At 34.5% G+C, this 26763-nt stretch overlaps 1 protein-coding gene across 1 annotated transcript; it reads right to left on the reverse strand.

Moving 5' to 3' along the window:
• Window positions 1-1994: 1994 nt before the first annotated feature.
• LOC104245759 (villin-3-like) lies at window positions 1995-12725 on the reverse strand. The gene is made up of 23 exons (XM_009801419.2): window positions 12430-12725; window positions 10320-10468; window positions 10029-10128; window positions 9827-9895; window positions 9512-9748; window positions 9255-9432; window positions 8472-8604; window positions 8091-8247; window positions 7870-8017; window positions 7690-7790; window positions 7445-7603; window positions 6456-6524; window positions 6312-6380; window positions 6092-6229; window positions 5862-5990; window positions 5345-5492; window positions 5226-5236; window positions 4998-5138; window positions 4789-4914; window positions 4143-4205; window positions 3255-3546; window positions 2600-2814; window positions 1995-2517 (listed from the first exon to the last, which is right to left on the reverse strand). Exons 2-23 carry the CDS (start codon window positions 10373-10375, stop codon window positions 2404-2406), a joined length of 2853 nt encoding a protein of 950 aa, XP_009799721.1. The 5' UTR covers window positions 10376-10468; window positions 12430-12725; the 3' UTR covers window positions 1995-2403.
• Window positions 12726-26763: the final 14038 nt, after the last annotated feature.

Consider the following 26763-nt stretch of genomic DNA (forward strand, 5'->3'; position numbering starts at 1 on the left):
CTAATTTATATTGTAATTAAGGTATTAAGCATTTTGACTCAAACTACTTTACTCTTAATACCTTGAAACATTTAGTCCACCACAATATATTTCCCCTGCTTCCACCTTGAAACTTTGAGGTATATCTACCGCGTCCGCAGATCGAGGAGTTCCCCTCTGCGGCTGGGTTAGCATCACCACCCATTTTAGACGCCGCCAAGGGAAGGTCGCCCTCTGAATATACTGCGGCGGTGGGAGCCATTTTGGACTCCACTCGTCGTCTTTTAGACGGACCTTCCCCGTCCACCTAACGGATTAAGGTGCGTTAGGGCACCTAGACTAATTGACTCAATTAACCAGTTTGCATTACCAGAGATTACGGTAAGGGCTCGAGGAATCAAGCTACAACTTCACGATCATGTCCACTCAGATCGAAGCTCGAACCTGCGTTTGAACCTTCAGTTCACCAAAAGCATTTCTGGCTCGGTCAGCTTCGCAGACACCTCAACTTGATCAAAATAACTACTTTAAAAGTCTCTGACCATCGACTAAGCTTATGTGGGCATTAATTACGCGCATTTAAGAAAGGTTGGACCAAGCTATCCGACCGAAATTTTTTATTTTGTGTCTCATACAACTGACACTAGTTGTATGAGACAACTTTTTTATCTCACAGTTTTGTGGACCCAGATTTCTGTGGACCCAGAAGTGTAAGATTGGGATGGGGCATTTGCATCTACACCCGCTTTTTGTGTCACGTTTTAACTTGTGCCAGCTTTATAAAAAAAATTGCAAACGTACCTGCTTTTTCGCATAACTTCAGCATACGGGACTGAAGTAGCAAAGGCAATCACGCAAAACTTCAGCATTCTAGTAGCCGGGCCTGAAGTTCAGCTCTAGAGCTGAAGTTTTTTGTTTTTTAACTGGCGAACTTCATCTCTAGAGCTGAAGTTTTTGTTTTGTAACTAGCGAACTTCAGCTCTAGAGCTGAAGTTTTTGTTTTGTAACTGGCGAACTTCAGCTCTAGAGCTGAAGCACCACAATTAGCAGTGATTTTTTAAGAAAAATAGTGTACATCTTCTCAGCTCAAACACGAATAAACATACAAAAACTCCAAAATTTTACAGCTCATCCTCTTGATAACTTAAACTTTTTCCTAAGACTAATTTGCTGTAAATTTGGAGCTACAACTGCCAAACTGTTCAATTAAAAAAAATTGACCATATAACTAAAGCAACATTGCTTCTGGAGATAAATACCAATTTGTTTTGTAACTTGAAGAAGAAAACGAAGGAGGAGAAAGTTATTTAAAAAGTGGATACAAGTTAAAAGTTTTAAAAAAAATAGGTATATATTAAATGGGGGCGACCAAATAGAGCGCCCCGTGCAATTTTTACGATTGAGATCCACAAATTTGTGAGACAAAAATGGGCCTCATACAACTAGTGTAATTTATACGAGACACAAAATAAAACTTCTCCTATCCGACCTTTCTTTTTCTCCGTCTTGTCCACTCTCACGACGCTATTCCTCTTCATCAAGCTCACTCATAAATTTTTCCACATTAAAACTGATTTTTTATGTTATTGTTTTATGCTTCTAAAATATATGATGGTTTATCCAATGTTGTTTTATAAAGATTGATTGAAATCGAAAAAGAAAAGAAATAATACTGATCAAGATCTCAATAAATTATAAAGCTAAGCTTAGATCAAAATATAATCAATACCATTACCACCACGAGAGTAAACTCCAGTATCCATTTTTTCAGCACCCAAAAACTCAAATACATGTGACAGAAATCTCAATAGCCAATGTGTGAACCAAGCCTTAAAAAGAATAACATAACAATAGTCGAGTTGCATGCGTAAAATAGTCGAGTTGCATGCAAGCTAGCCTGGATACCACCGGTATTAAAAAACGAGGAATAACATAACCAAAGCAGGTACCCAGTAGAATAGTCGAGTTGCATGCAAGTTGGCCTGAATACCACCGGTATTAACAAAAACAAAGAATAACATAACCAAATAGGTCTCTTGATGGCAAACCCCAAATGTTATATTCCTTTTGTATCGGTTACAACATATAATGTATACACCCTTTAATTAACAAATACATGACTCGAAAGAGACGAGACTTCAATGAACACAAACTCAGATACACTGATCAAATCAAAGAATCAATCTGGCTGCTGACTTTCAACCAAAAACCAAACTTCAAGCAGGCATCACATAATCGTAAAAATATAACTATCATGAGCTATGGTCATTGAGAGAAGCAGACGGAAAAAAAAAATGCTACATAATCCAGGCAATATGTACCTATAAAAGTAGGTTGCTCTGGCGAGAAACATGTCAAACAAATGTTGAGAATTGCAAGATGGAGATGGTAGCGTGGGACGCCGTTTGGTTTCCAATGCAGATTCTAGAAGAGATCAACTTTTCTTTTGTGCATATCTTGCTTCCATTTAGGCAACTTATAGAATGCTTCTTTTTTCATACCAAGTACAGACTCAAACTCCTCATCCGATAGATAAGCCTGAAAGAAGACCATCAGAAATGAGAGAAGGAATGAAGTTTCATCAAGATATAGGAATGTCAATGGTATTTGAGCTACAAACCTCTCTTCGCTTAAAGTCAATCCCAGTGACAGGGTTGTCAGATTTAGCCTTCAGCTGTTCATAGCTAAATATAGCCTGCCCGCTTTCATTTCCACCCTCATCCTGCTCTGCTTCTGGCTTTGGTTCTGACCCATTAGACTCTGCAGGCTCAACAATCTCCGTAGGTTCTGAAGCTTTTTCAGAATCTTGGACCTCAGCAGTAGAAAGATCATTTTCTGCTATGGCGGAAAAGTAAGCATCGAGGTATGTCAAACTACTCCAACAACTAAACTTAAAGGTCAATTTTAAGTAAATGATTCAATTTTCCATAGGAACTGTCAAAATTGACTTTCCATGCAGCCAATATTTCCCTCAATATCATTAACTGACAGCCTAAGCACATAAACTTGCTATTATAACACTTCAAGAACAATAAGCGCACATAATTCCATGCATAAACAGAACCATCAACATAATTTATACATGTATGTGCACAGAGATAATTGCATGCGAGCACTTGAAATGTACTGAATTAAAAGCTCGAGAGCTAAGAAAAATGATTTTGTCATGGGCACAAGATATCTTGATACAATAATAGAATAGATTCAAAAAACACACAAATGGAGAATACACCGAAAGCTAGTAGCAAGAGGAAGAGCAAAGAAGATTTTTATACCAGCAGGGCCAGAGTCTGCTGATCGGACAGGAGAGCTTCGGCTTGACCGCACAGGTGAGCTTCTGTTTGATCGGACGGGAGAACCACCCTCAGACGACTGCTTTTTTTCAGCTGTAAGAACACCAGATAACGCAGCAATGGCAGCTGCTCTTTGTGAAGCTGAACTTGTTCCGGCAGGCCTAGTTGCAGAAGTAGCTTTTGGAGGAGATGGGGAACTGAAAGCAGAGTTCAACGCAGCTAAGGCTGACGCCCTTTGGGTTGGCCCACCTGACCCATTTGACCTTTGCTGATTCTGAAATATAGAGAAGGCCGTTAAGCACATTGGAAATTTTTTTAACATCGGAGATTTATCACATTCGATGCTTGGTTGATAATGACAGAAATCAACCCTTAACAATTAATAACCATGAGATCTACACTGATGATTTTGCTTCTGCACATTCTTTCAGAAAACCTTCCCTTAATCTGAAACATTTTGAGACCCAAATATCATTTTTATTTGCAGTTATTGTTCCTTCTCCTATTCCACATTCTTTTGTTATATCATTTTCTTTTTTCTTTTTCTTTTTTTAACCCCTTTTTGGAGAACTGAGGGAGGGGAGCAAAGGGCTTTAATATGATCCTAAAGTAAACCCAGACAGAGATATGAAACTTGGTACCAGGGAACGCCAACCGAAAATATTTTCTTCATTACACTTCTAGTATGGCCAGCTTAGATAGGAAAATGTACATTGTCACACATGCTAGATTGGCCTCTGAAAGGACTTAGCAACTATGCGATTCACGGATTTCAGATGTCTTGAGATGACAGATATGGAAAAACAATTGCAAGTACAAAAAATAAATTGAGCATAAATACATTTTTGCTTGATGAAATCTAGTAATTACCTCTGAAGCATGACCAACCCCAAAGAGTAGCATAACCTTCTTCTGGAATGAGTTTCCATGGGCCTGGTTAAATAGTAAGGTAGTTTAGTGCAAAATAAAGATCATATTATTCCTTAAGAGGTGGGAAAAAACACTCTTGAGATAACTGATAAGATCAATATGTTACAACTACAGATATCGTGGAGTACCAGAATTGCAGTTAAAATATCCATGCAGAAATTCACCCTCAAGGAAAGTAACTTAATTTGTCTTCAGCAGTGAGAAAGAAGAAGCTTCAACATGTTAGTTTAACCCCTATTACAAAGCTATTGACAGAGATCCTTTTTTAAGTGAGATCATTTGATATTATTACAAGTGCATGATTTTGGTTTAAAGATCAGAAACACGTATTCAAATGTTGTCACTACGATAGAAGTAATTAGCTGTTGCTCAAAAACAAATACTAATATACCCCATCAGTGATTGACATATTTAAGTATAGCAATTTGTATTCCCTATCCTCTCCAAAATTATAAAACAAATATATAAATAACGGATGACCCGTGCAACTCTTCTATGGCAACAACATAGTGTCTAAGATTTCCATATCAAAGTTCGTGACAGAAAGTCTCATAATGACAGCCAGGTGAAAGGTTTAGTCGCGTACACTAGCTTTTGCAGGATCCCATGAGAAAAATGTTGTAAAGAAGCAAGGCTCATTTCCTTCTGTTACTTTGTAGAGTGGAACATTTGGTGATAATCCTTCCAAAGATGCAGCCATCTCTACGTATTTCTGTAATCATATTAAGGATTAAAATGTAAATTAGAAGACACGCTTACATAAAAGTAAATGCCTATGATAGCCTTGCGAATTACCTGTCCAACGTCAAAAGCACTCTGCTTTTCTTTGGAGTCTGCTGACTGACCAATCCAAATAAACACTTCAGCATGTGTGTCGAGTAGTAAGACGTCCTCGGTCAATAAATCATCTTGAGAGAAGTTGTAGATTTCTTCAACCTAACAAGTGAGTAGAGAACAAATTTAAAAAGGTAAAGGATCTTAACAGAAATTGAGAGATTTAGAATTCATACTATAGAGTATTACCTCAAATTTTCCTGGATATCAACGTGATAACATGGAAATCATTAAAAAAATCGTTAGCAGATGAAAGCAATCCTTATTGCAAATGAAAAATCAAACGAAGTATATGATAATGGATGCACCTTTATTAAATGAATAAGCGAACAAGTGGGGATCCCGGGAGACTTCTGGAGCCACTTTCTTGCTGGTATAACTTTGTTTTCCTCCAAGAGCAAACCAGAAAGCTGAGCTCTCAGTTCCCTCTTTAGTGTGTTTCACTGTCGCTCCCGGCTGAAGTTGCACAGAAAATTAACTCAATTAGTCCCGTGTAGCACACACTAAGACGATACGGGATAAAATGTGTCATCTTTTTCCAATTGGAGTAGATTGTCACCTTCCATGCTAGCTCGAATTATGAGAATTGCCAGATAACAACTTCAAGCAACTTTTAGCATGAAATAACTCACTCACTGTCTCACTCGCTGTAGATATGGATATATTTTATTTTCATAATTAACTCTATATTAGGGGAACTCTCATAAACTCAGTGGAATCCGCTTGAGAAAAGAAATTTAAATTCCCCTCCAAGTCTTTGGATATTTCAAAGTAAAACCATGAGCACTTTCTCAAAGAGTACTTAAAAGATTGGGCCGTCCTCACCTTCAAGAATTCTGCAACCTTAGCTGCTAATTGCTGCTGCTCGTAAGTACTCTGGTTACCGTGCCAACTGAATAATGAAGAGCCAGATTGCAGAAGAAAACACTCATTAGAGTTCAGCGAAGCTGGCACCTGACAGAGTTTAGACACGAAAAGAGAACAATAAATAATCCTGGTAGAAAATTATCTGAAACTTTAGTAGCCAAAAAAAAGTTGAAGGCCCGTAAGCTTACAGCATCAACTTGAACCGCTTTGTTATTATGCACCGAAGTTCCAGATAACCGAATAAGTGCAACTGAATCAGCAGCATAGGTTTCATCATTCAAGCCTTTATCAGCAATATAATTTTTGTAGCCAGAGCTCAAACCACCCTGAGGAAAACAGAAATTCATCAGGGTTATTGAAGAAGTAAAATCAAGTTCTGCAGCAACAGCAGCATGTATTACGCTGTACCTTGAGAACCAGCATGGGTTGGAAGATTGCAACAAATTGTGGAGGTTCTTTCCCTTGAAACACCCGACCCTGGACAATGGTAAATATCAAATTAAAACCTAGCCGACCTTTTGAGAAAGATAACCAATATGTGACGAGTAATACCAGTACAGGTCTTCCTTTAAGCGAATTGCACATTGTACTGGCCAATCGAGCAGCCATGCTTTGGTCCTCCTGTATCAAAACACATGACTTTATCACGTACAGAAACTGGACAACACGCATTCAGAGTCATTACATATCTACAACAAAGCAGAAAAACGAAACACAAGCTAAAAAAGGGAACTAGATGAAAGCACATGGCGGGTCTTTTAGTCCCTTCAGATTTAATTTGACCCCCTCCCTGGTGGAGAATATCGGAACCTCCAAACATTTCAAAATAAACCAAATAGTATTATTGCACTATAGTACTCAATCCTTGAATTGACATTCCTATAACACACTAGACGCCTCACTTTAAATCACTTCACATATTATAAAAAATCACATCCACCCTATATGTTGCTCGGACTTTTCAAAGTTGCTACCAGGTGCGTGTCGGATCCTCCAAACGTGGTGCATTTTAGAGGACCCGACACGAGCACGGTAACATTTTTGAAGAGTCCGAGCAACATAATATCTACCTCACTCTAATGTAATAAATCATGTTTTATAGGTAAGACATTCTTTTATAAATATATCCATACTGGCCTAATTGAAAAATAGTTCACAAGAAAGTATTAGCATATGAGAATCATTTAAACAATTGAAGTTCTTAGATGTAAACCATTACATATTATGATTTCATTTCCTTTGTTTCACCATGTTCACCATGTCCCTGAAGGACTAGCTCACAAGCAAGTTAAAGACAATACAACAACGACCCAATGTATTCCCACAAGTGTAGTCTGAAGAGGCTAGGATGTACCCAGCCTTAGCCTTACCCCTACCCCTACCCTGACAGGTAGAGAGACTGTTTCCGATAGACCCTAAGCAAGTTAAGACAATGAAAACTATAATTCTCAGAGGCATGGCATATCAAGATAATTATGCAAATAAAAATTATGGAAAAAAAGATGCATGCACCCTTGATTTGCAGTGACAATCCACATTACCTCAATACTGTCCTTTCCAATCCACCAGCATAGATAATAATCTTCTCTCCTATCATGAGAGTGGTAGTTGTAGAGAACTACATAGCAATCTCCACTGTAGAATTTACCAATATCTTCTTTTGGGACGGGTGTCTTTGCACTACCATTAATGCGCCAAACCTAATAAATCTCATGTTTTTAGTTAACAAGCTGGTAAATCAACACAAACATTGTTGATGAAATGGAAATAAGGGTGCTGCTCGAACCTCTACTTTTCCACCCCCTTCAAGCAATGGAGGTACTTCCTCAACTACAGGAGCACTTTTGCTGGCACCTTTGACACCAACACCTTGTTGCTTCAACAAAGCTGTAAAGATGCGACAACAACTTAAAACTACTGACGACAAACAACATTACAATTCTTCACAAGTTGAGAGTAAATATACCTGCTACTTTTCCTCTCCCCTCTTCAGGCGCAGGTGCGGATCCTGATGGCCAAGAGTCAAAGTTGGACTTGAAAGAATGGGGCTCATAACCTTGAATAACCCGGGTTACACGTGTTGCCTTGGGTCTATTTTGAGAGACAAGATATTCCTGGGGATATTATGAGCCATTTAGCCACAAGAAACCATATCAAACAAGAAACATGTAGATTAAGCAATTCTACCTCTGCTGTTTGAATGGCAGCTTTCCTCTCCTCCAGTTGAGTTACACGACCAACCCAAACAAATACCTCAGCACCGCAATCCAAAAGATAGCATTTGTTGTTTTCCAAGCTGGACTTTGAAAGTTCACCATCCATAGAACTGACTTGACCATTGATACTGCAAAATGAGGAAGCAATCAGCTTCAGCACTAACACCAGCAAAAGTTTGACATACGCAATTCAGTGATGAGAAAGTAGCAAGCATAAGGGCATTGCAATTGACATAGAAATGGGGGTAAAAAAAGGGAATCAAAGTCATCAACATGATTTACTTAAAAAGTAACAATTCAGTCAACAATCTCAACCTAATAACAAACATAAGATAAAAGAAGGAAACACTACCTGTAAAGTTTAGGAGGTGTCTTCTCGGGAATAATATCATCTTCAGTAACAACCTTTTTGCTAATTGGAGCAAATCCACCAAACAAAACCCAGAACGAACCAGAATCAGACTCAGCTTGCAAATTTCCATCATCTGAGATATACAGTTGAAAAGGTATTGAGTAGTCAAGCCCACAGGTATGTCACATAAAATTTAGGAAAGTAAAAAAAGAGCGGTATGCTGCACTAGATGCCGTACATGGCGGATAAACATAAACACTGACTCTGTCCAACCGTATGGTATTGGCATCACAATAAAGACCATTCCCCATTAGTTTACTAATAAGTCTAAATATTTGTTCCCTATCTTGGTTGATAATATGCACAAAAGCATGGCAGCATTCAATGGCGAACTCTACTTTTTGAAATTTTCCACCTGATGTTTAAGCGTGATGTTGTTTTTATCGTTTGAGAAAACTTTCAAACATTATATGAACAATATCACTTACTCCATCCATCCTGATATGAGTGTCCTACTTCGATTTTGATGGTCAAATTAATAAAAGTTTAGAATGATATTAGACAGTTACTTTTCATATGAAAAGTACGCTGAAATGCTACCAACTGCTTAATGTATTAGTTGCAAGGGGTAGAAACTAAATTAACCAAAAATCCAGAATTAAGGGCAGATAACCTTTTTAACAATCAGAGTCAAACAAGGACAGCTAAATTAGGATAAAGGGAGTGTAAGAATATATACGAATTGATCCGCTTCTCTTTCTATTTTCCATGGTTTGTACGTACCAACTATTGCAACATCACACGTCCCCTCGTGATATTTTTCCTTCAAAAACTGAATAATTTCCAATGCTTTGGCCCTTTCCTGGATATTGGAGTTGGCACCATTGAACTGATATATCTTGTCTTTAGTGTCCAGAATGAACACATCATCATGATTTAGAGAGGACCGGGAGAACGGGACCTGAAAACATTTTCAACTCAGTTATAATCAAAACTCAACCACAATTTGACGATCTCAGACATTAGCCGTTAAGATGTACCTGCTTCATCCTCACAACTCGTTTACCCTTGCAAATATACAGCCTTGTTTCAAATTCTTCCTCCTCTGGTTTCTTGAATCCAGATGCAATACCACCTTCCAGAGGTATAATACACGGTTTAAAGTATGACAAAAATTTGTCAGATTCGTGACCTTGGATTTCCCGATACTGTACTGCTCGCCCTCCAAGAACCGCATCAAGCTCCACTGTTTTGATAGCTGCAGTTCCAGCTTCATCCTAACAAAGCATTCAATTATAGAAAATGGAAAATAACATAAGTTGGATCTGTAGCGAAGAATGAAACTGAGTTCATACCTGACTAGTATCCTTTCCAAGCCAGAAGTGTATATCATACAAGTAAGCACCTCCCTTTCCTGAAGTTGTCTGAAATTTAAAATGGAAGTATTCCAGGTTATGAATATATAAAAGTCACTATCCCATGAAGTCAACAAGCACAAAACATTTTCTTAAATACCTCAGTATAAAATAAAACAAAAACTTATATATCAATATGTACCTGCAAGATGATGTATGAATCACCCGAGTAAAATTTTCCATAATCGGATTTTGGCAAAGGAACTGGCTGGAAATCCTCAATTCTCCAAATTTCGGTTCCTCTAAATAGAGTTAAGTAGAATTCTAAACTTCAAAATTTTCTGACAGACCAAGTTACGCCATAAACAATTAACAAAAATTGCAAGCACTCACAAACAGTCAGAAAGTAACTAAACACCTTCCAGCTTCCTGTACATAATCCATCAAATAGAATGACCTCAAGAAATATGAAATGAAACTCAGATAAGGATACACTCTTTGACCTGCACCCTGAAATGCAGGATCCAAAGCTTTTGCAGAGCTAGACATTGTGCAAAGTCCTTGTTACCACTTCTTTCAACAACGGAAACTGGAATGTTGAAGGTCCTAAGCTCAGCTATCTCAATATTCTGAGCAAACCAACTGTACAATGGAAATGAGAACATCAGTATTTATGGAATACAGTCCATATTGATAAATGCAACAAAACTAGGAAATTCATCAACATATACAGTACCAAAACATAATGAAATCTTCGTTAGAACATATTATGGGAACAAATCAATCTTCACAACAGAGAGTTCATCACATTTGAAGCGTGATACAGCTTCTTTTACCAAATTCCATTCCACAAAACCAATTTAGAAGCTAGAAATCATCCTACCGGTAAATCCAATCACCATCACTTAAGTATCAGCACTAAGAACTCTTAAGTATTTTCATAAGCGTCTAGAATGGAGATGGTTGAAGTGGCGCAGCTACAGAGAGCAGGGTTGAATCACCAAATCCACTATAAAATAAACAAAGAGTGTAGTAGAAGAGAGATACCCCCTTTAAACGACAAAGAGTGTTAATCTGATTTAATTCGAATTAAGGAGGCATTCAATTTTAAAGACTTGGCAGTCTTTTATTCTTCAAATGAAGAAATCTTGTCATCTGTCTAAAACTGATTTTGGCAAATGCAATCAAAAATAGGTCTTTCAAAAGTAATTTTCTTCATTCCTACAATTCACTAAGTCGTCCATACTTATCAAGTGGAAATATCTGCCCCTCGCAAGCATCAAAATGGCATACGAATGGGCAGTTTAAATTATTCTGAGTAGGAGTGCTCTCAAATGTTTGTTCATAAGTTCCTAAAACATTAAGACTTGCATTGAGCATCTAATAATTGCAGCACATTCAAGAATCAATGATCAGGCACTTTTCCAATCTTAACATGAGAATACTACAACCAACAAAGTTTCTTTCGAGAGCAGGCAGAAGAGTAGTTCGAACACCTTTTCATATATAGCTCCTAATCCAATAAGCAGCCAACAAAAGCAGAAAAGGATTTCAACTGAACTTTTTCTCTAAGTTAGTACACCAATCAAATTCCAATAAACTGAGAATGTAGTCAAAAGTTATAGAATTAATATTCACATTTTTTCCTCTATTCTCATCGAACCCTCTGTGCTCAGATTTAGAGGAAGTATCAAGGAAGCAGAGAAGCATTATCAAGTCAGCAACATTTCATGCTTCATTATATCTCAACTGAACTGAACTGCATTATATCTCAATCTAAGCAACAACTACTACGCCTCAAAACCCAAACTAAGCTGTAGTCAGCTACATGAATCCAATAGCAATTCCGCTTGATTCAGAAACTCAATAATCGGTCCGTTAATACAAATTCGGGGTTCTTTACTTGTCAAAAACAATACAAATTAGGGGTTACTCTAACACTAAATGGTCTCTGCATTTTTTACTAGCATATAAATCTCTAAACTAACAACAACAACAATCGACCCAGTGAAGTCCCACAAGTGGGGTCTGGGGAGGTTAGTGCGTATTACAGCTACCTTGGGAGGGTAAAGAGGTTGTTTCCGATAGACCCTCGGCTCAAGGAAGGTATAATCTCTAAACCAAAAAAAAAAACTCATGGTAAACATCTGAATTTTACATTCCTCAGAAATAATGTGCACCTTATAAAACTAATGATCTATTGTAAGATTACCTAATATAATCAAACATTACTCATCCAAAATTCAGACACTAACCCCCAATACAACAACTTTAGCCAATAAAAATCAAATCAATACGAGCATTTGACAAATTTAATCAAAGAGATCAACTATATCCAAAAGAAATCAAATCTTCAAAAACCCATTTTGACAAATTAAAACAAAGAGTTCATCCATAATCACCTACAGATCAAACAAATATCTGCATACCAATTAATCAAATTTGAAATATAACTGAAAACTAAATAAAAAACAGATCTTTACAATAAAATCAACAAATAAACATATAAATTCAATTCACAAAATCAAGATCTGAGGTAAATATGATCAAAAAATCAAAACCCCAATTGATCAAAACCTCAAAAATGATTGTAGAAATCGCACCTTTTCTTTTCCTAGAGAGAGATCTATGAAGCACAAAATTCTCCCTCCCACAGAAGAAAAACGAAAAGGGTGTGTAAAGCTGGCCAAATATGAAAGAAAGAGAAAAAGGGGTATATTGCAAAGCTGGCCAAATATGAAAAAGGAAGTGAATAATTGTATGTAATGGGGTTTCAAGATTGTATATTTTGGCCCCTCCTCCTTTTTTTTCTTTGTTTCTCTTTTTGCTTTTGAGATTTGGGATTGGCTGGAAATTTTTTGTAATAATTTTTTTCTTTTTGCAGACAAGAAGAAGAAGGAGAAGAAGAAGAAAATGTATAAAATTGTGGGAAATAGAGAGAGAGAGAGAGAGAGGTTAATGATGATGAAGAGAGGCACCGGCCATGCTGGCTTTTTCTTCAGTTTTTCGTTGTATTTTTTGGATTTTTCTTGTTTTTTTTTTTTCTTGATTTTTTTCTAGTATTTTATATTAAGGTTTTATTTTTTCTTTTTGTTAATCATGTGAAAAAATATGAAAATTATTACCTTCCTTCAATTTTATAGTGGCACTATTATCAAAAAAAAATATTTTAAATTAATTTAATTTTATTAATTAATAACATAATGTTACAATCGCAAAAATATCATGGTAAATTTAAGAAAATAAGTTTTAATAATTTTTTTTTTATTTTTTTTTCAATTTCATGCGAGCAAAAAAATAATAAAATATGGCTACATTGAGAAATATATTCAACGTAGTTAAGTGAAATGCAATTACAAAATTCCTGCTCACTGTTATTGGTAAACTCAAAAATAAAAGTAAAACTAAAAATAATAAAATCTTTATATTGTTAGACATGATCTGTAGCAAATTTTTCAAGTGGGTTAATAACAAATAAGTCAGCAGTTTGCAAATGTGACTATAATCTGGAAACTCTAATCTATAATATAATTGTTCTTCACAATAATATTATGATGTTAAAAAGAAAGATTATATATATATAGTCACATGTCACAAGTTCAGTTGTATAATAAGCTACTAATACTTGTATCGGGATAGGCTATCTACATCATACCCCTTGGTGTACGGTCCTTTTCCGGGTCCTGCCTGGATAAGGGATGTTTCATGCACCGTACCGCCCAACCATATTGTCTGAATCAATTTGACTAAATGATAGGCTATCTACATCACAGTCCTTGGGGTGCGATCCTTTTTTGGACTCTACCCGAATGCGAGATATAACCATATAGTGAATCAGTTTGACTACACCTCAACTATGTCATCGGATATTTATTATGGTGCATAAATCGAATAATTCTCTCCCAAAAAAATGGTCCCGATGTCCAGTACCCACATCGAGGCCCAACTAAATTCGAATTCCCGGGTAATCCCACATTGGGGAAAACGCTCCCTAACAAAGGCGACTCCATACCCAAAAACTAGAACCCGAGACATCTGGTTAAGGATGAAGGATTACTTGCTACTCCATTTTTTTCTAGTATTTTATATGAAGGATAACAATATTGTTATGAATTTTTATTCATGAAAATGGGAAGGAAAAAAGAGGCACAAAAACAACTTTATTGGTTTATGTCTATTTCTCTTTTTTCTAAATAAAAATAGGAACTCTTTCAATGTCACAAAACATACTTTTTCTTCACTCCTAAAATAAAATTGGTCCTCCACACATTGCTTCATGTGAGTTTTGAACTGTCAATTTAATGTTGGTACTATTTTTCTTGTTTTCCTTTTTCATAGTTGGATTTGAAACTTAATGCATAATATTAATAATAGTTAATTAATGTACATGTGGTCAATGTATTTGTTTGAACAAAATATATACATTGTCAATATTATAGTTGTCCCTCGTTATTTTGTAGGGATATTATCACGTTTAGCCCGCGCCATAAACTATTTATATTTGTTAGCCAAAAAAGTATATAAAATTTATATAATTTTTGTATGTAACATACAGAATGTATATATCTACAAAAAAAAATATATAAATTTTATACATTTTCCGGCTATTATTTTTACAGCGGCTATACTGTGTCATTTTTCCTATTTTGTAATGGTTTCTTATGGTCTTTATAATGTTTTGAGTCATTCTAATAATTATTTAACATTTCAATTGGATGTTTAAATTCTTTCACATGGTATCAAAATTAAATATTGATGATCCTGATTGCATAATTTATTTTTCTTTTCATATTGATCGCATCCATTATAAAAGGATTTACAAAGGAATTTATGATGTCTCGAGTCATTCCATTCATTGTAGGGGTGGGCATCGGTCGGTTCGGTTCGATTTTGAATATTATCAGTTTTGCCTATCGGTTATCGGTTTACAAATATCATAACCCGATAATCAAACCGATAAGATATTGGTTATCGGTTATCGGTTATATATCGTTATCGGTTCGGTTATCGGTTTACCCGATAACATAAAACAACTAAAAAAATTTGCAATATATAAAACAAAGAAACCAAACTGCCAGAACGTGTAAACTGCCAATTTTTGTTGTTTCTTAACAAAAGCATGCTCCCACTTCTGTGCAGTATCTACTGATGTCTGGCGGAGAACTGGTGGTGAGTCTTGCATCTTGACTCTTGGGGGCTGCGACGGAAACAAGAATGAGAACTGAGAGACAAACGACTGAAGACTGAAGAGTGAAGAGGGAATTAGGAAAATAAATAACCCTAGTATATACTTAAGGGTAAATTAGTAAATTATATCATTCTTATTGGGTTATCGATTTTTACCCAATAACAAAAATGCAAACCGAGCCCGACCGATAACCCAATAAAAAAAAATTAACCTGTTACCGAACCGTTAACCCAATAACCCAATACCGATAACCCAATAAAGAATTAACGGTTCGGGTTATCGATTTTATCCGATATATGCCCACCCCTAATTCATTGCCTTGAATATTAGATTAAATGCTCAATTTTTTTTTTCACAAAATTAAATAATAGTTGTATTCCTATCATATCAAATGTATGTATTACACTTTTTGATTGATTGTTTGGAATACACCCTAGAGTGGGCCAAATGTTGAACCAAGGTGGTCTCCAATAACGGATATCCAACCGACTTTTCGTCATTTGGCCATTTACATGGATTTTTTATTTTTTTAAAAGAGACTATCTTAATATGGGAATTGAAAATCTAAAAGAAAATTTAAGTAGTAAGTTACAACTTCCACATTAAAAAGCGCGTGACGCATAAGACATCTCGCGTTCACGTAGGGTTCAAGAAAATAGCGCACTCCAAAGGTATGATATAGTTAGTCTACCTTAATGCATGCATTAATTATGACTGCTTCTACGGCTCGAATTCATGGCCTATAAATTACATTTTTCCGTTGCTTCAAGGTTCTCCTTTTATGTTCCGACTTCAACAAAAAAGGCAGTCTGACGCACATGGCAACTTGCGCTCATGTAGGATTCGGAGAAATTAAGGCGGCACCTCAAAGGGTGTAATATAGATAGTCTACCCTAATACAAGTATTAGTGGCTACTTACACGGCCCGAACTCTTGAACTATATATTATATTTTACCACTGCTCCAAAATTCGTCAACTATGTTCCAACTTCTACATGGTTAATATATAAAATTATAAGATGGTAGCTAGTAAATTTTTTTTTTTTTGGGGTCATATAAAGGCAAAGTAAATTAACTTGAAAGTTAAAATTTGAATCCATTAAAAGTAGAGCTTATATTAAATTTTCAAATGAAAGAGTTCCTTTATAACAAATGATTCAGTTTGACTCCATCCCTGCAGAAAGCATTCACGTCATTTCTCAATCATTACTGGTCAAACTAAACTTTTGCCCCCAATAAAAGGGATTTTTACGCAAATAGCCAGCTAAGCTAGCGTTTGGCCATAGATCTCATATTTATTTTGAAAAATCTAATTTGGGGGAAATTTGATTTGAAGATGAAAATGTGTTTCGACATACGTTTTCAAAACATATTTCTCAACTTTATTTTGGAAAAACATGTATATAATTCCCAAGTTTTGGGATTTTGGCCCAAAATCAGCAATTATGGTGATTTTAAAATTTGGGATTTTGCCAAAATGCGAGAAAATTTATGGCCAAACATGAGTTTTGAAAATAAATTCCAAATTTGTTTTGGGAAAACTCATGGCCAAACGGGGCATAAGTTTATTGTTTAACTTTCCTAGCCGATATACATAGATTATATACTGATTATACATAATTATACACAAAAAAGCGAAAAATTATACATTTGGAGATATTTTAGAAGAACATTAACACAATGATGTAACGTCCCATCAGAAAGTCTTGAAAATTCACGAATAGTTATAAGAGTACTAGATCCTTGGGTTGCTTAATCAACCTTATTTGGCATCTGCCACGGAATATACTCTTTTTGCTAATATTTCATCATAACAATTTTTCCAATTATTTAATACTCGTTTCGTTTCAATTTAGACGAGGTAATTTGACTCGACACAAATTTTTTAAAAAATAAGGGAAGATTTTTAAAATTTATGGTCTTAAAAGCTTAAGGGGCCATAACATTTGTGTGGTTATAAAAACTTCTTATTAAGGATAAAATGGATAAAATGAAGAGTTTAAAGTTGAATTACTTCCAAAATTAGAAACGTGTCATTTATTTTGGAACAGACTAAAAAGAAAAATACCTCATCTAATTTGAAATGGAGGGAATTGGTTGAGAAACAAGGTAGAGAAATTTTTATAAAGCACTATCTTTTAGTTTTAATTAGTTATTTATAGATACCATTTGCTATATTACGGATTGTAGATACGTTTTCTGTTGATATAAGATGTATTAGATGTATTGAAGCTACTGTATTCATGAATACAGTAGCAAAAATAGGCGTGAATCAGGGAAGTCCAGTTAATCAGTTATTGTAGTCGACTGTATTCATGGCGTGAAACATGGGATTACAACTGGACAAATTAATGTATTCGACTATATTCGACTGTATTCACGGCGTGAAACAAGGGATTACACTATTTTTGAACGGACAGTGAATCAATTAACATAATAGACTCTTAATATAACTCAACAAACTCAATTATAACACACAAATTTTGTATTTCCTTGTATAAAAAAAGATTCTCAACCAAAAAATACCCCAAAAATATAGCAATCTTCAGAGAAATTATATAATACATCTGAATACATAAATTATATTAATTTAAAAAACATATGAATACATTCATGGCATAAACGAGACAGTGAATACAATGAAATACATGGAATACAACGAGATACATTGAATTATAATGGAAAAAAACAACGAATACAATGAAATACATGAAAATACATCGTGATACGTTGAAAATACATTGAAATATATTAACAGAAAATCAAGTCGGTCAACCCCAAACTCCGTCATCTTTGTTCAAGAACAAACCCTAATTTCCGGCGAATCTCATCCTCACCACATCCACCAACACCCGTGTTTTCTTTAAACACATCACCACTCTCTTCTTGTTCTTGTTTAGCCCAAGACCTATCATCAAGAACCTGTGATTGTATACCCTCAACACTTTTTATGTATTCATTGATCAGTAATTGATCAGTTTCAGAAAAAAGTTTCCACAAATCAGAAGATGATGGCTCTGAATCTTTGCCATTGTTGTTGTTACTTGTGGAGAAGAAATGGGAGTTGTTGGGGAAGAAACATGGCTTGGGAATAGGAAAAGAGGGTATAGTGGAAATAGGTTTAGGGTTTAAGAAGTGGGTTTTGGAAGGAAGCAAGGTTAAGAGTCGGAGGTGTGAGGATTTGGAGATGAAACGAGAGAGCATTGTGGAGACTTGACAAACAGAAACAAAGAAATATGGCAGCGAGCGGAGCCCTGAGTTGTGTTTTCAGGGAATGGGGGAAGAGAATGGCATATATCAAAGTAGAGAGAGAAAGAAAATAGTGTAATTGAATAGCGTATTTAGTGGCTTAGGGATAAGAGGTAACCAAAATTATATATTTTGTTATAAACATTAAAATGTATCTATAGAATATAATTTTTTTAAATGGTATTTATTTAAAATAAATAAGGTGTTAACCTTTGCTACAGAAGGTAAAAATACCTCATGATTAATTATCCCGGAATTAGTTATATTGGGATTAGTTATCCTACCCTTCCATAGGGATAAAAAAACAGTACAATCCCGAAATAACTAATTCTGATATTAGTTATACACTTATATTACGATTTTATTCCAACAAAATATGAAATAAACTTATCTCAAATTTAAGTTCGAAGCTGATCATCCCTTGTCCCTCCTACTAAAAGAGCCCTTAGAAGTTAATAAGAGCACGTAATGTAAATTATCATTAAATTATTGAGAAAATTGTTCCAATAAAATATGGTCTCAAGAAACGTGGCAAAGAGAGTTGAAATTTCTAATAAAGGTCTCAAGTTTTAACTTTAAAAATAGAATTTTTTTTTTTGGTAGAAACTAATTACGGGCGTTTGACCATTTTAATGGACCTATTCTACTCAAATTTAAAGTAATCTAATCAATAAATTTCGAATATCAGTACCCAAAAAATTATAAAGTTATAACTCAATTAAAAATAGGCAATTATCTTACTACATTTTAAATTTCAGATAATCATCACAAAGCTTTCATATGGTTAGCCATTTCAATAATATTAAACTCCAAAAGAAGTGGACGGCTCGGCCGGTTGCGGACCACAGATGACTGAAAATGACATTTCAAGAATTAAAAAAATTAATTTATTAAATTAATGGGATGTAAAACTTAACCTCCAACTGTAACTTATTAGTAAAATTTGGAATTAAACTGCTAATAAAAAACTCAGACATTCTTCTACATATCCTAGTGTTGATTATGACATTTCAAGGAGTATTAACCAATGACACTTGTGTGACTTTTCACACCATGTGACAAAATCTATGCTAGCGTTTGTATATAGATTTAGTTGAAACTTGAAAAAAAGAAAATTAAAATATGATAAAAAATAATTTTTAAAAATTAAAATTATGTTTGGACATACATTTTACTCGAAAAAATTGAAAATTTGTGAGTGAAAAACTTCAAAAACTACTCTAGAACTATTTTTGGGATTTGAAGATTTTGTTTTCAAAATCTGTCACAAAATGGTTAGAATTTATAAACAAACAAATATTTGGAAACAAAATTTTAAAAAAAGCTCCCAAATTTTATTGTCAAACGGGAGTTATATTGTTTAGATGAACCCAGCATCGCTATTTTACATTCGCCCCTTCTAATATTACAACGCGTTTCATTGTTTGGTTGAAACTTGCTTGAACAAATTAATGCAAAAAAATTATTTTCGAAATTTGTTTGTTTTAACGTTTTTTGTTTAATTTCTTTGAAAAAAGAAAAAGAATTTATTTATCTATATATTTTTCCTTTTATTTCTTTTCTTTATAATGCTGGTGCAAAGACATGACATATTGGCGCAATATGGGAACAAAATATGGACTTTAGAGAAATTCAGTATTGGAATATCAGCCAGGAAGGCTTTACAGAGCATGCTTATTGTCCCAAAAAGGCAGTAATAAAGATAATAAAGTAACTGAGGACCCCCACTCCCTTTTCGCCGTGTCGTAGAATTTTTAATAAGCGGTGTTAATATTTAAATTAAATATAATAATAATAATAATAAATTTAGTATAATACGGTAAGTAAGGTCCGAGGAGGGTAATATATAAACAGACCTTATTCCTGCCTTTAAGAAAATAGAGAAGTTGCTTCAGGTAGACCCTCGGCTTAAAATAATAAAGACAATAAAGTAACTGAGTATCCCCACCCACTTTTTTTCGCGACGTAGAATTTTTAATAAGCGGTGTTAATATTTGAAGAAATATAATAACAATAATAACAAATTTAGTGTCATCCCATAAATGGGGTCTGGAAGGATTAGAATGTACGCGGACCTTATCCCTCTGTTAAGAAGGCAAAGAAGCTGCTTCGGCTTAGAAAAAATAAAAGAAAGGGCTAATATTTGAAGAAATAAAAAATAATAATTATAAGAATAAGTGATATTCTTTTTATATTTATACTTGATAGTTTTATTTTACTTATTATTTATGTATATATATTTCGTAAAAATATATGATGAAGCGGTGTCGCGTGACGCTGTTTGTTCCGGCCTTTTGTCCTACCATGTCCTACAGCCACCGGCACACTAGGCTGACAAGTACAATACACAGCCATCAATTTCAATAAAAGAGTACAACACTCCAGCCTTGATTGGTTTCAATTAATCACAACCATATTCATTGAAGCAATACACAAAAAGGATAATTTTGGATAAGAATTTAATCAACTTTGGTTAATGTGTATAAATTTTGACAATATAACGTTGCAGAATCTGAGCAGTGTTGATCTATTCTTACAATTCGATGTGTAAAAGATTTTGGTTTTTGTCTGTGTTAGTTTTAAGATTTTACTTTCTTAAGGAAAGCCTTAGAGCAACGGTAAAATTGTCTTTGTATGACCTGTATGTCACAGGTTCAAACCGTAGAATCAGTCATTGATACTTGCATTAAAGTAGGTTGTCCATATCACATTCCTCCTAGATTTCCCGAAGGCAATGCCAGGGCTTTTTCAGTACTGACGACTCTTTATGCCAAGAAAGAGACCAACTAGACGAGACAGACCATTGTTCATAGGTTGGTTATAAGCTCGGAGATCGAATGAGATTCTTCCTCGAGGTGCGGTCCTTCCTCAAACCCTACGTGAATGTTGAATGCTTCATGCACCGGCCCGCCCTTTACTTCCCGAAGACTCTTAGCTAGCGTTTGGCTATAGATTCCCAAATTTATTTTAAAAAATCTGATTTAGATGAAGTTTTGATTTGAAGATGAAAATATATTTGGACATAATTTTTCAAAACATATTTCACTTTTTTTTTTTTGAAAAACACGAAATGTGACTTATAGCCATAAATTCTAAAAATTATCAAAAATACCCAACAATACCAAACGAATAAACTTGCTAATCTTGTATATGTAGAATCTTCATTGATGTCATTCGTTATCATTATCATAAACTATAGTCCTGAACATAGATAAGTTTGGTACAAAAATATTATTTTTATAATGAACTACATAATACAATATCCTAAAACTATAACCTGATATTTTGCTAATAACACAGTTACTAGCCACTATAATTCGTCAAATTGCAATAATATTACAAGATCCATCAGTCGAAAAGAAATAATAGTAATTAGCTGATGGTTAGTTGGGTCATAATAGATGATGGTTTTTTTATAAAATATAAAAGTTTGGGATAATTTTTGAAATTGTTAACAAATAAAAAAAATGATATTTTGGGCCAAAAATAGGTCTAGAGCTAATTTTAAAATTTGAAAATTTTATTTTCAAAATCTTCCAAAACATGGATGAAATCTATAAACAAACATGTTTTACCAAAAAAATTTTAAACGAACAAAAATTCTTATAATATTTTGAATCACCAAATTTTATTTGTAGAGCAACCTGGCAGTCTTCATGATATGGGAAAATGGAAGGTACATGAGTACAACGTTGCTTTTGCTATATATATATAGTTGGCTTGAATATTTTTTGTCTAGTTAAAATGTAAATATTTACCTGGTAAATATAAAATCTATAATTACCAAAAAAAAAAAAAATGTTCTTTGTCTAACCAAATTAATAGGAGTAATTAAGATAACTTTACACTTTCTCATTTTGGGAAAAACTTTAACAAGTTATCATACAACAAACTGTTGCAGCTATTGATCTATGAAAAGGTTCAGTAGTATAATGCTACATCGACATTTGAGCTATCAAGTTGTATTATCATATGCAATAGCCGCTCAATAAACCGTTTAAACTAAAAATAGCATATATATATATATATATATATATATATATATATATATATATATTGAATAATCTATCCATATCCGTTACAAAAAGTAACTAATGAATCCAGTAAATTATTTGTGTGAAAATTCCTTATTATAACTCATGTTTTAGAGGAAATATAGAAGTTAACTTATATTGACCTCTTTCCAAAGAGATACAGGGTCACAGGCCAACTAGACTCAACCCAACAAGCTGCTTCTAACTGAGATTGAACTCAAAAGGTTGCGAAGAATCATTATTATTTAGTGGCTATTAACTTTTTATAACTACTATATACATAATTACTTTCTTTAGCTACTATTAAGTTATTACGGTAGTGTGTTCATTGTATTCGCGCTATTGTATTCATGAATACAATAGCAAAAATCGCCTAAAAACAAAGGATTCCAACTGTATGTGACTGTATTTCGCTGTATTTGCGCCATGTATTCATGAATACACTAACGACAATCACCTTAAAAATACGTCTGCACAACTGTCTAATAACGGAAAGAGGATCAACTAGCGTGATACACTCATAATATAACTCAACAAAATCAATTCTAACACGCTTCATTATCAACCCAATTAATTAGCATGTTTTTTCAGACGCTAAACACAAAAAACAGAGTATTGTATATTCAGCTTCTATATAACATAATCTGCAGAGCTTCAGAGATTTAGTCAATTTTTTTCCTGAGATAGTTCGAGGGTTTGATTCGACCGTCATTGATAGGAATTTTTCTGCCCGACATTGATACAAGTATTTACAGAATATTTAATAATTCGATTTACTAGATGACAAGCTTAACAATGCTAATTTGTCACTCTGGGAAGTGGAACAATGAAAATTGTTATGTCGATTATTCGATTGAGGGGATATTGATAAAGGAGTATGCTTTTGACATAGATTTGAATACCAAGTCAATTAAAATTGAATATAAAATGGAAGGAAATTGCACGCCTAGGGAAATACATAACGACATGGGTTTTATGGTGTATGTAGAGTTGAAAAAGAAGAACAAAGAATTCAGGATGTATCCATTGTGTATAACTACATTGGATATTGTAGAAGGAGGAAGTATAATTCAAAATGGCCTAATGCAACTTGACTCTACTGATGGTGTGAATACATTTGATACGTTTGATATACTTACACTTGCGTCTTTAAACTCAGGTGAACCAATTGAGGTTTTCGAACCGGAAAGGGATTTGATAATTTCAAATACTAATAAAAAAAGGTGATGGTTTGATAAGTATTTAAGGATACAGCCACATTAAAGGCGGTGATGGAGCAATATACAATTGCTGAAAGATTTCAATTCCGGGTTGATAGGTCAAATGTTATCAGATTTGACTGCAATTACATGCTACAACTTCATACTATATGTTGTATTCAACTGTATGTTTGTGTATTCAAAATCGATTTATGTTGTATTCATAATAGCATATTATGAATACAGCACATATTGTGGTGTATTCATAATATATGTTGTCTTTCACTGTATGTTTCTGTATCAGTGTTTGGAATAATATGTGCTGAATCAATTATAGGAGTAATGAACCATCTATATTAATGTATTTATAATACACTGTTTTATATGTTGTATTCAACATTTTCCATGATGTATTCATGTGACATACATTGTATTTCATTGTATAATGCCTCGTTTATACAACTGTACTCAACATTATCCTGCTATGATCTGTATATAATGTACTCATATGCCAATATAACCAATTGTATGTGTAACAAAAATGTATTTGCAGCTATATCTTGTTATGTGTTTAGGAGCATTGTGAATGGAAATTTAAGGCTTCTAATATTAACAAGTCACAAATGTTCAAAGTGAGGGAGTTCAATGATAAGCATACATGTTCGTTGAAGGATAAGGTGTATGAGCAACGTCAAGCAACCAGTAAGTTGTTTGGGGGAATGATTAGGTCCAAATTTACTAATCATAAGGGGAAATACATGCCAAATGATATAATTGATGATGTGAAATTGGACTTTGATGTCGATGTTAGTTACATGTTGGCGTGACGCGCAAGAGAAAAGGCAGTAAATTTTCTGAGGGGTGAACCAGCTGATTCAATAATAAATTACCAGGGTACTTATATACATTGAATATAACTTATCCTGGTTCACATATTAGAATGTAAAAATCTCCTAAAAATGAGTTCATGCATTTGTATATATCGTTGTATGCTTTTATAAAGAGATTCGATTATTGTACACCTATCTTCGTTGTGGATGGCAGCCACCTGAAATCAGCATACATAGGGACATTCGTTTCGGCTAGCACGTTGGATGGTACATGTTAGTCAATTAAAAAAAAGTCCATACAAGTTACACTAACATATAAACTGCTAATCTAATTATTTAATACAACCGTAATGAGATTTTTTGTTTGTAGGCAATTGTATATATATGATATATACTGCCACTAGCATATGATGCAGTTGATTCAGAGAATGATGCTACTTGGTTGTGGTTCTTTGAGCAATTCAAGGTAGCTTATGGCGAATGGAAAAACATGAGCATTGTTTCATATAGGAATGAAAGCATCATCAAATTTGTATCCAGGGTGTATCTTACCATTCCCCATTTTGCTTGTATATGACATCTATGGAACACCGTATATAAAAAATTCAAAAGAGTCATGAGAAATTGAGCAAAGTATACTTTTCAATGGCAAAAACATACACCCATGATGAATTTGATAGTCTAATGGAAAAGGTAGATATTCGGGTGAAAGATTACTTGGAATTAGCTGGATACGAAAAGTGGGCTAGGTTGTATGCACTTATTAATCGGGGATGGACTATGACATCAAATATTGCTGAGTCAATCAATTCGGCACTGATATGTCACGATCCAAAATCCACTAAGGATCATGATGGCACCGGACACCACTGTCAGGCAAGCCAACACCCAATAACTAAAAATTTCTCGTTTTACTATTTTGAAATCATTCCCTTTTAAATATTAAATAATTAATAAAGAATTTCACTAAATAAATAATGATCTCTTTAACAAACCTAAATACTAAATAATTCTTTAGTCATCCCAAAACCCGGTGTCACAAGTGCATGAGCAATTTCTAGGGAACAATGTAATACACTAACCATCCGAAATACAAATTGGACAGTAAAGGAAATACAAAACACTACTTTGAAGGAGACTCTGCTGGTTGAGGACCGTCTCGAGAAATGCAGCTCACCCCAGTCTCCGTATCAACCATGCCGCTGCGCTGAATTAAGCCACAAGAAAAATATGTACCTGTGCAACAAAAATGCACAGCAAGTGTAGCATAAGTACAAAAACAACGTGTACCCAGTAAGTATCCCGTCTAACCTCGAAGAAGTAGTGATGAGAGGTCGACTTCGACACTTGCTAGTGGTCCAATGACATCAAATACAGTAAAGAAGTGAATAAATATGAAGCAAAGTAAACATATTAAACAAACATGTATAAAATGCATGAAACAATTCCCTTCTTTACGACTATACTCAAGCTCTCAACTAGCATGTTCCCTCCGTAATCGAAACATATACATAAAGGTATAGTGGCTTTCATAAAATGGTTGTTACAATTTCAGGGAAAGATCCTGAAATACACTGGCTGCTAGCCAAATGTTATGCACGAGTCCCATAAGAATGATGTGTGTGTGTGTGTATATATATATATATATATATATATATATATATATATATATAGAGAGAGAGAGAGAGAGAGAGAGAGAATGCCGAGGCGTACGACCCGATCCAACATAAAAGAAAAATGTGCACTGCCGAGGGTCGAACGGCATGAACCATGCATCTATTAACCTGCCGTGGCGAACGGCCCGCTCCCATGAGAGTGTGGTACATAAATCCTGCCGAGGCGAATGGCCCGATCCCATAAGAGTAGTATAAGGAAATACCCTGCTCGCAAATCAAACGTGCGACGCGGTAAAATATAAATTTAAGGAATCACCCCGCTCACATATCATACTTATGACGCGGAAATATAAATTTAACATTAAAATCATCTATCTTTCTTGATTCTTTTCAAAATAAGGAAAATTCAGCTTGTAGCTTTTTAAGGAAATTACCCCACTCGCGAAACATACATGCAACATGATTACACATAGATTTCTTAAGCTATTATAATATTCCTTCAATTCATTTCAAAAATACGAAGTTCAAATAAAAACTTTTAAGATCTCAAATTCCTCAATTTCGACTCTTTTCAAGAGATTTACTAAGCAAACTCAATCTCTCTTCTTCTCAAGATAAACAATAAACATAAATCAACAATAATATCAATAAGGCATGGTGTAAATCTAAAACTACCCGGACATAGGCATAACTAGTAGCTACATACGGACTCTCGTCACCTCGTGCGTACGTATCCCCCACAAATAGAGGCACATATTAATTTGGTTCACCTATGGGGGTAATTGCCTCTTACAAAGTTAGGAAGGAGACTCACCTCGCTC

This window comes from Nicotiana sylvestris, chromosome 4 (assembly GCF_000393655.2).
Source record: "Nicotiana sylvestris chromosome 4, ASM39365v2, whole genome shotgun sequence".
Taxonomy (NCBI): Eukaryota; Viridiplantae; Streptophyta; class Magnoliopsida; order Solanales; family Solanaceae; genus Nicotiana; species Nicotiana sylvestris.

Bases quoted from the DNA above. Each gene is read 5' to 3' on its own strand.
- LOC104245759 (XM_009801419.2), bottom strand. From the start codon at position 10,375: ATGTCTAGCTCTGCAAAAGCTTTGGATCCTGCATTTCAGGGTGCAGGT. The intron at 8,018-8,090 runs GTAGAATTGCTT...TAATATCCCCAG, and splicing joins CTGCCATTCAAACAGCAGAG to GAATATCTTGTCTCTCAAAA. The intron at 4,915-4,997 runs GTAATTCGCAAG...ATATGATTACAG, and splicing joins GTGCTTTTGACGTTGGACAG to AAATACGTAGAGATGGCTGC.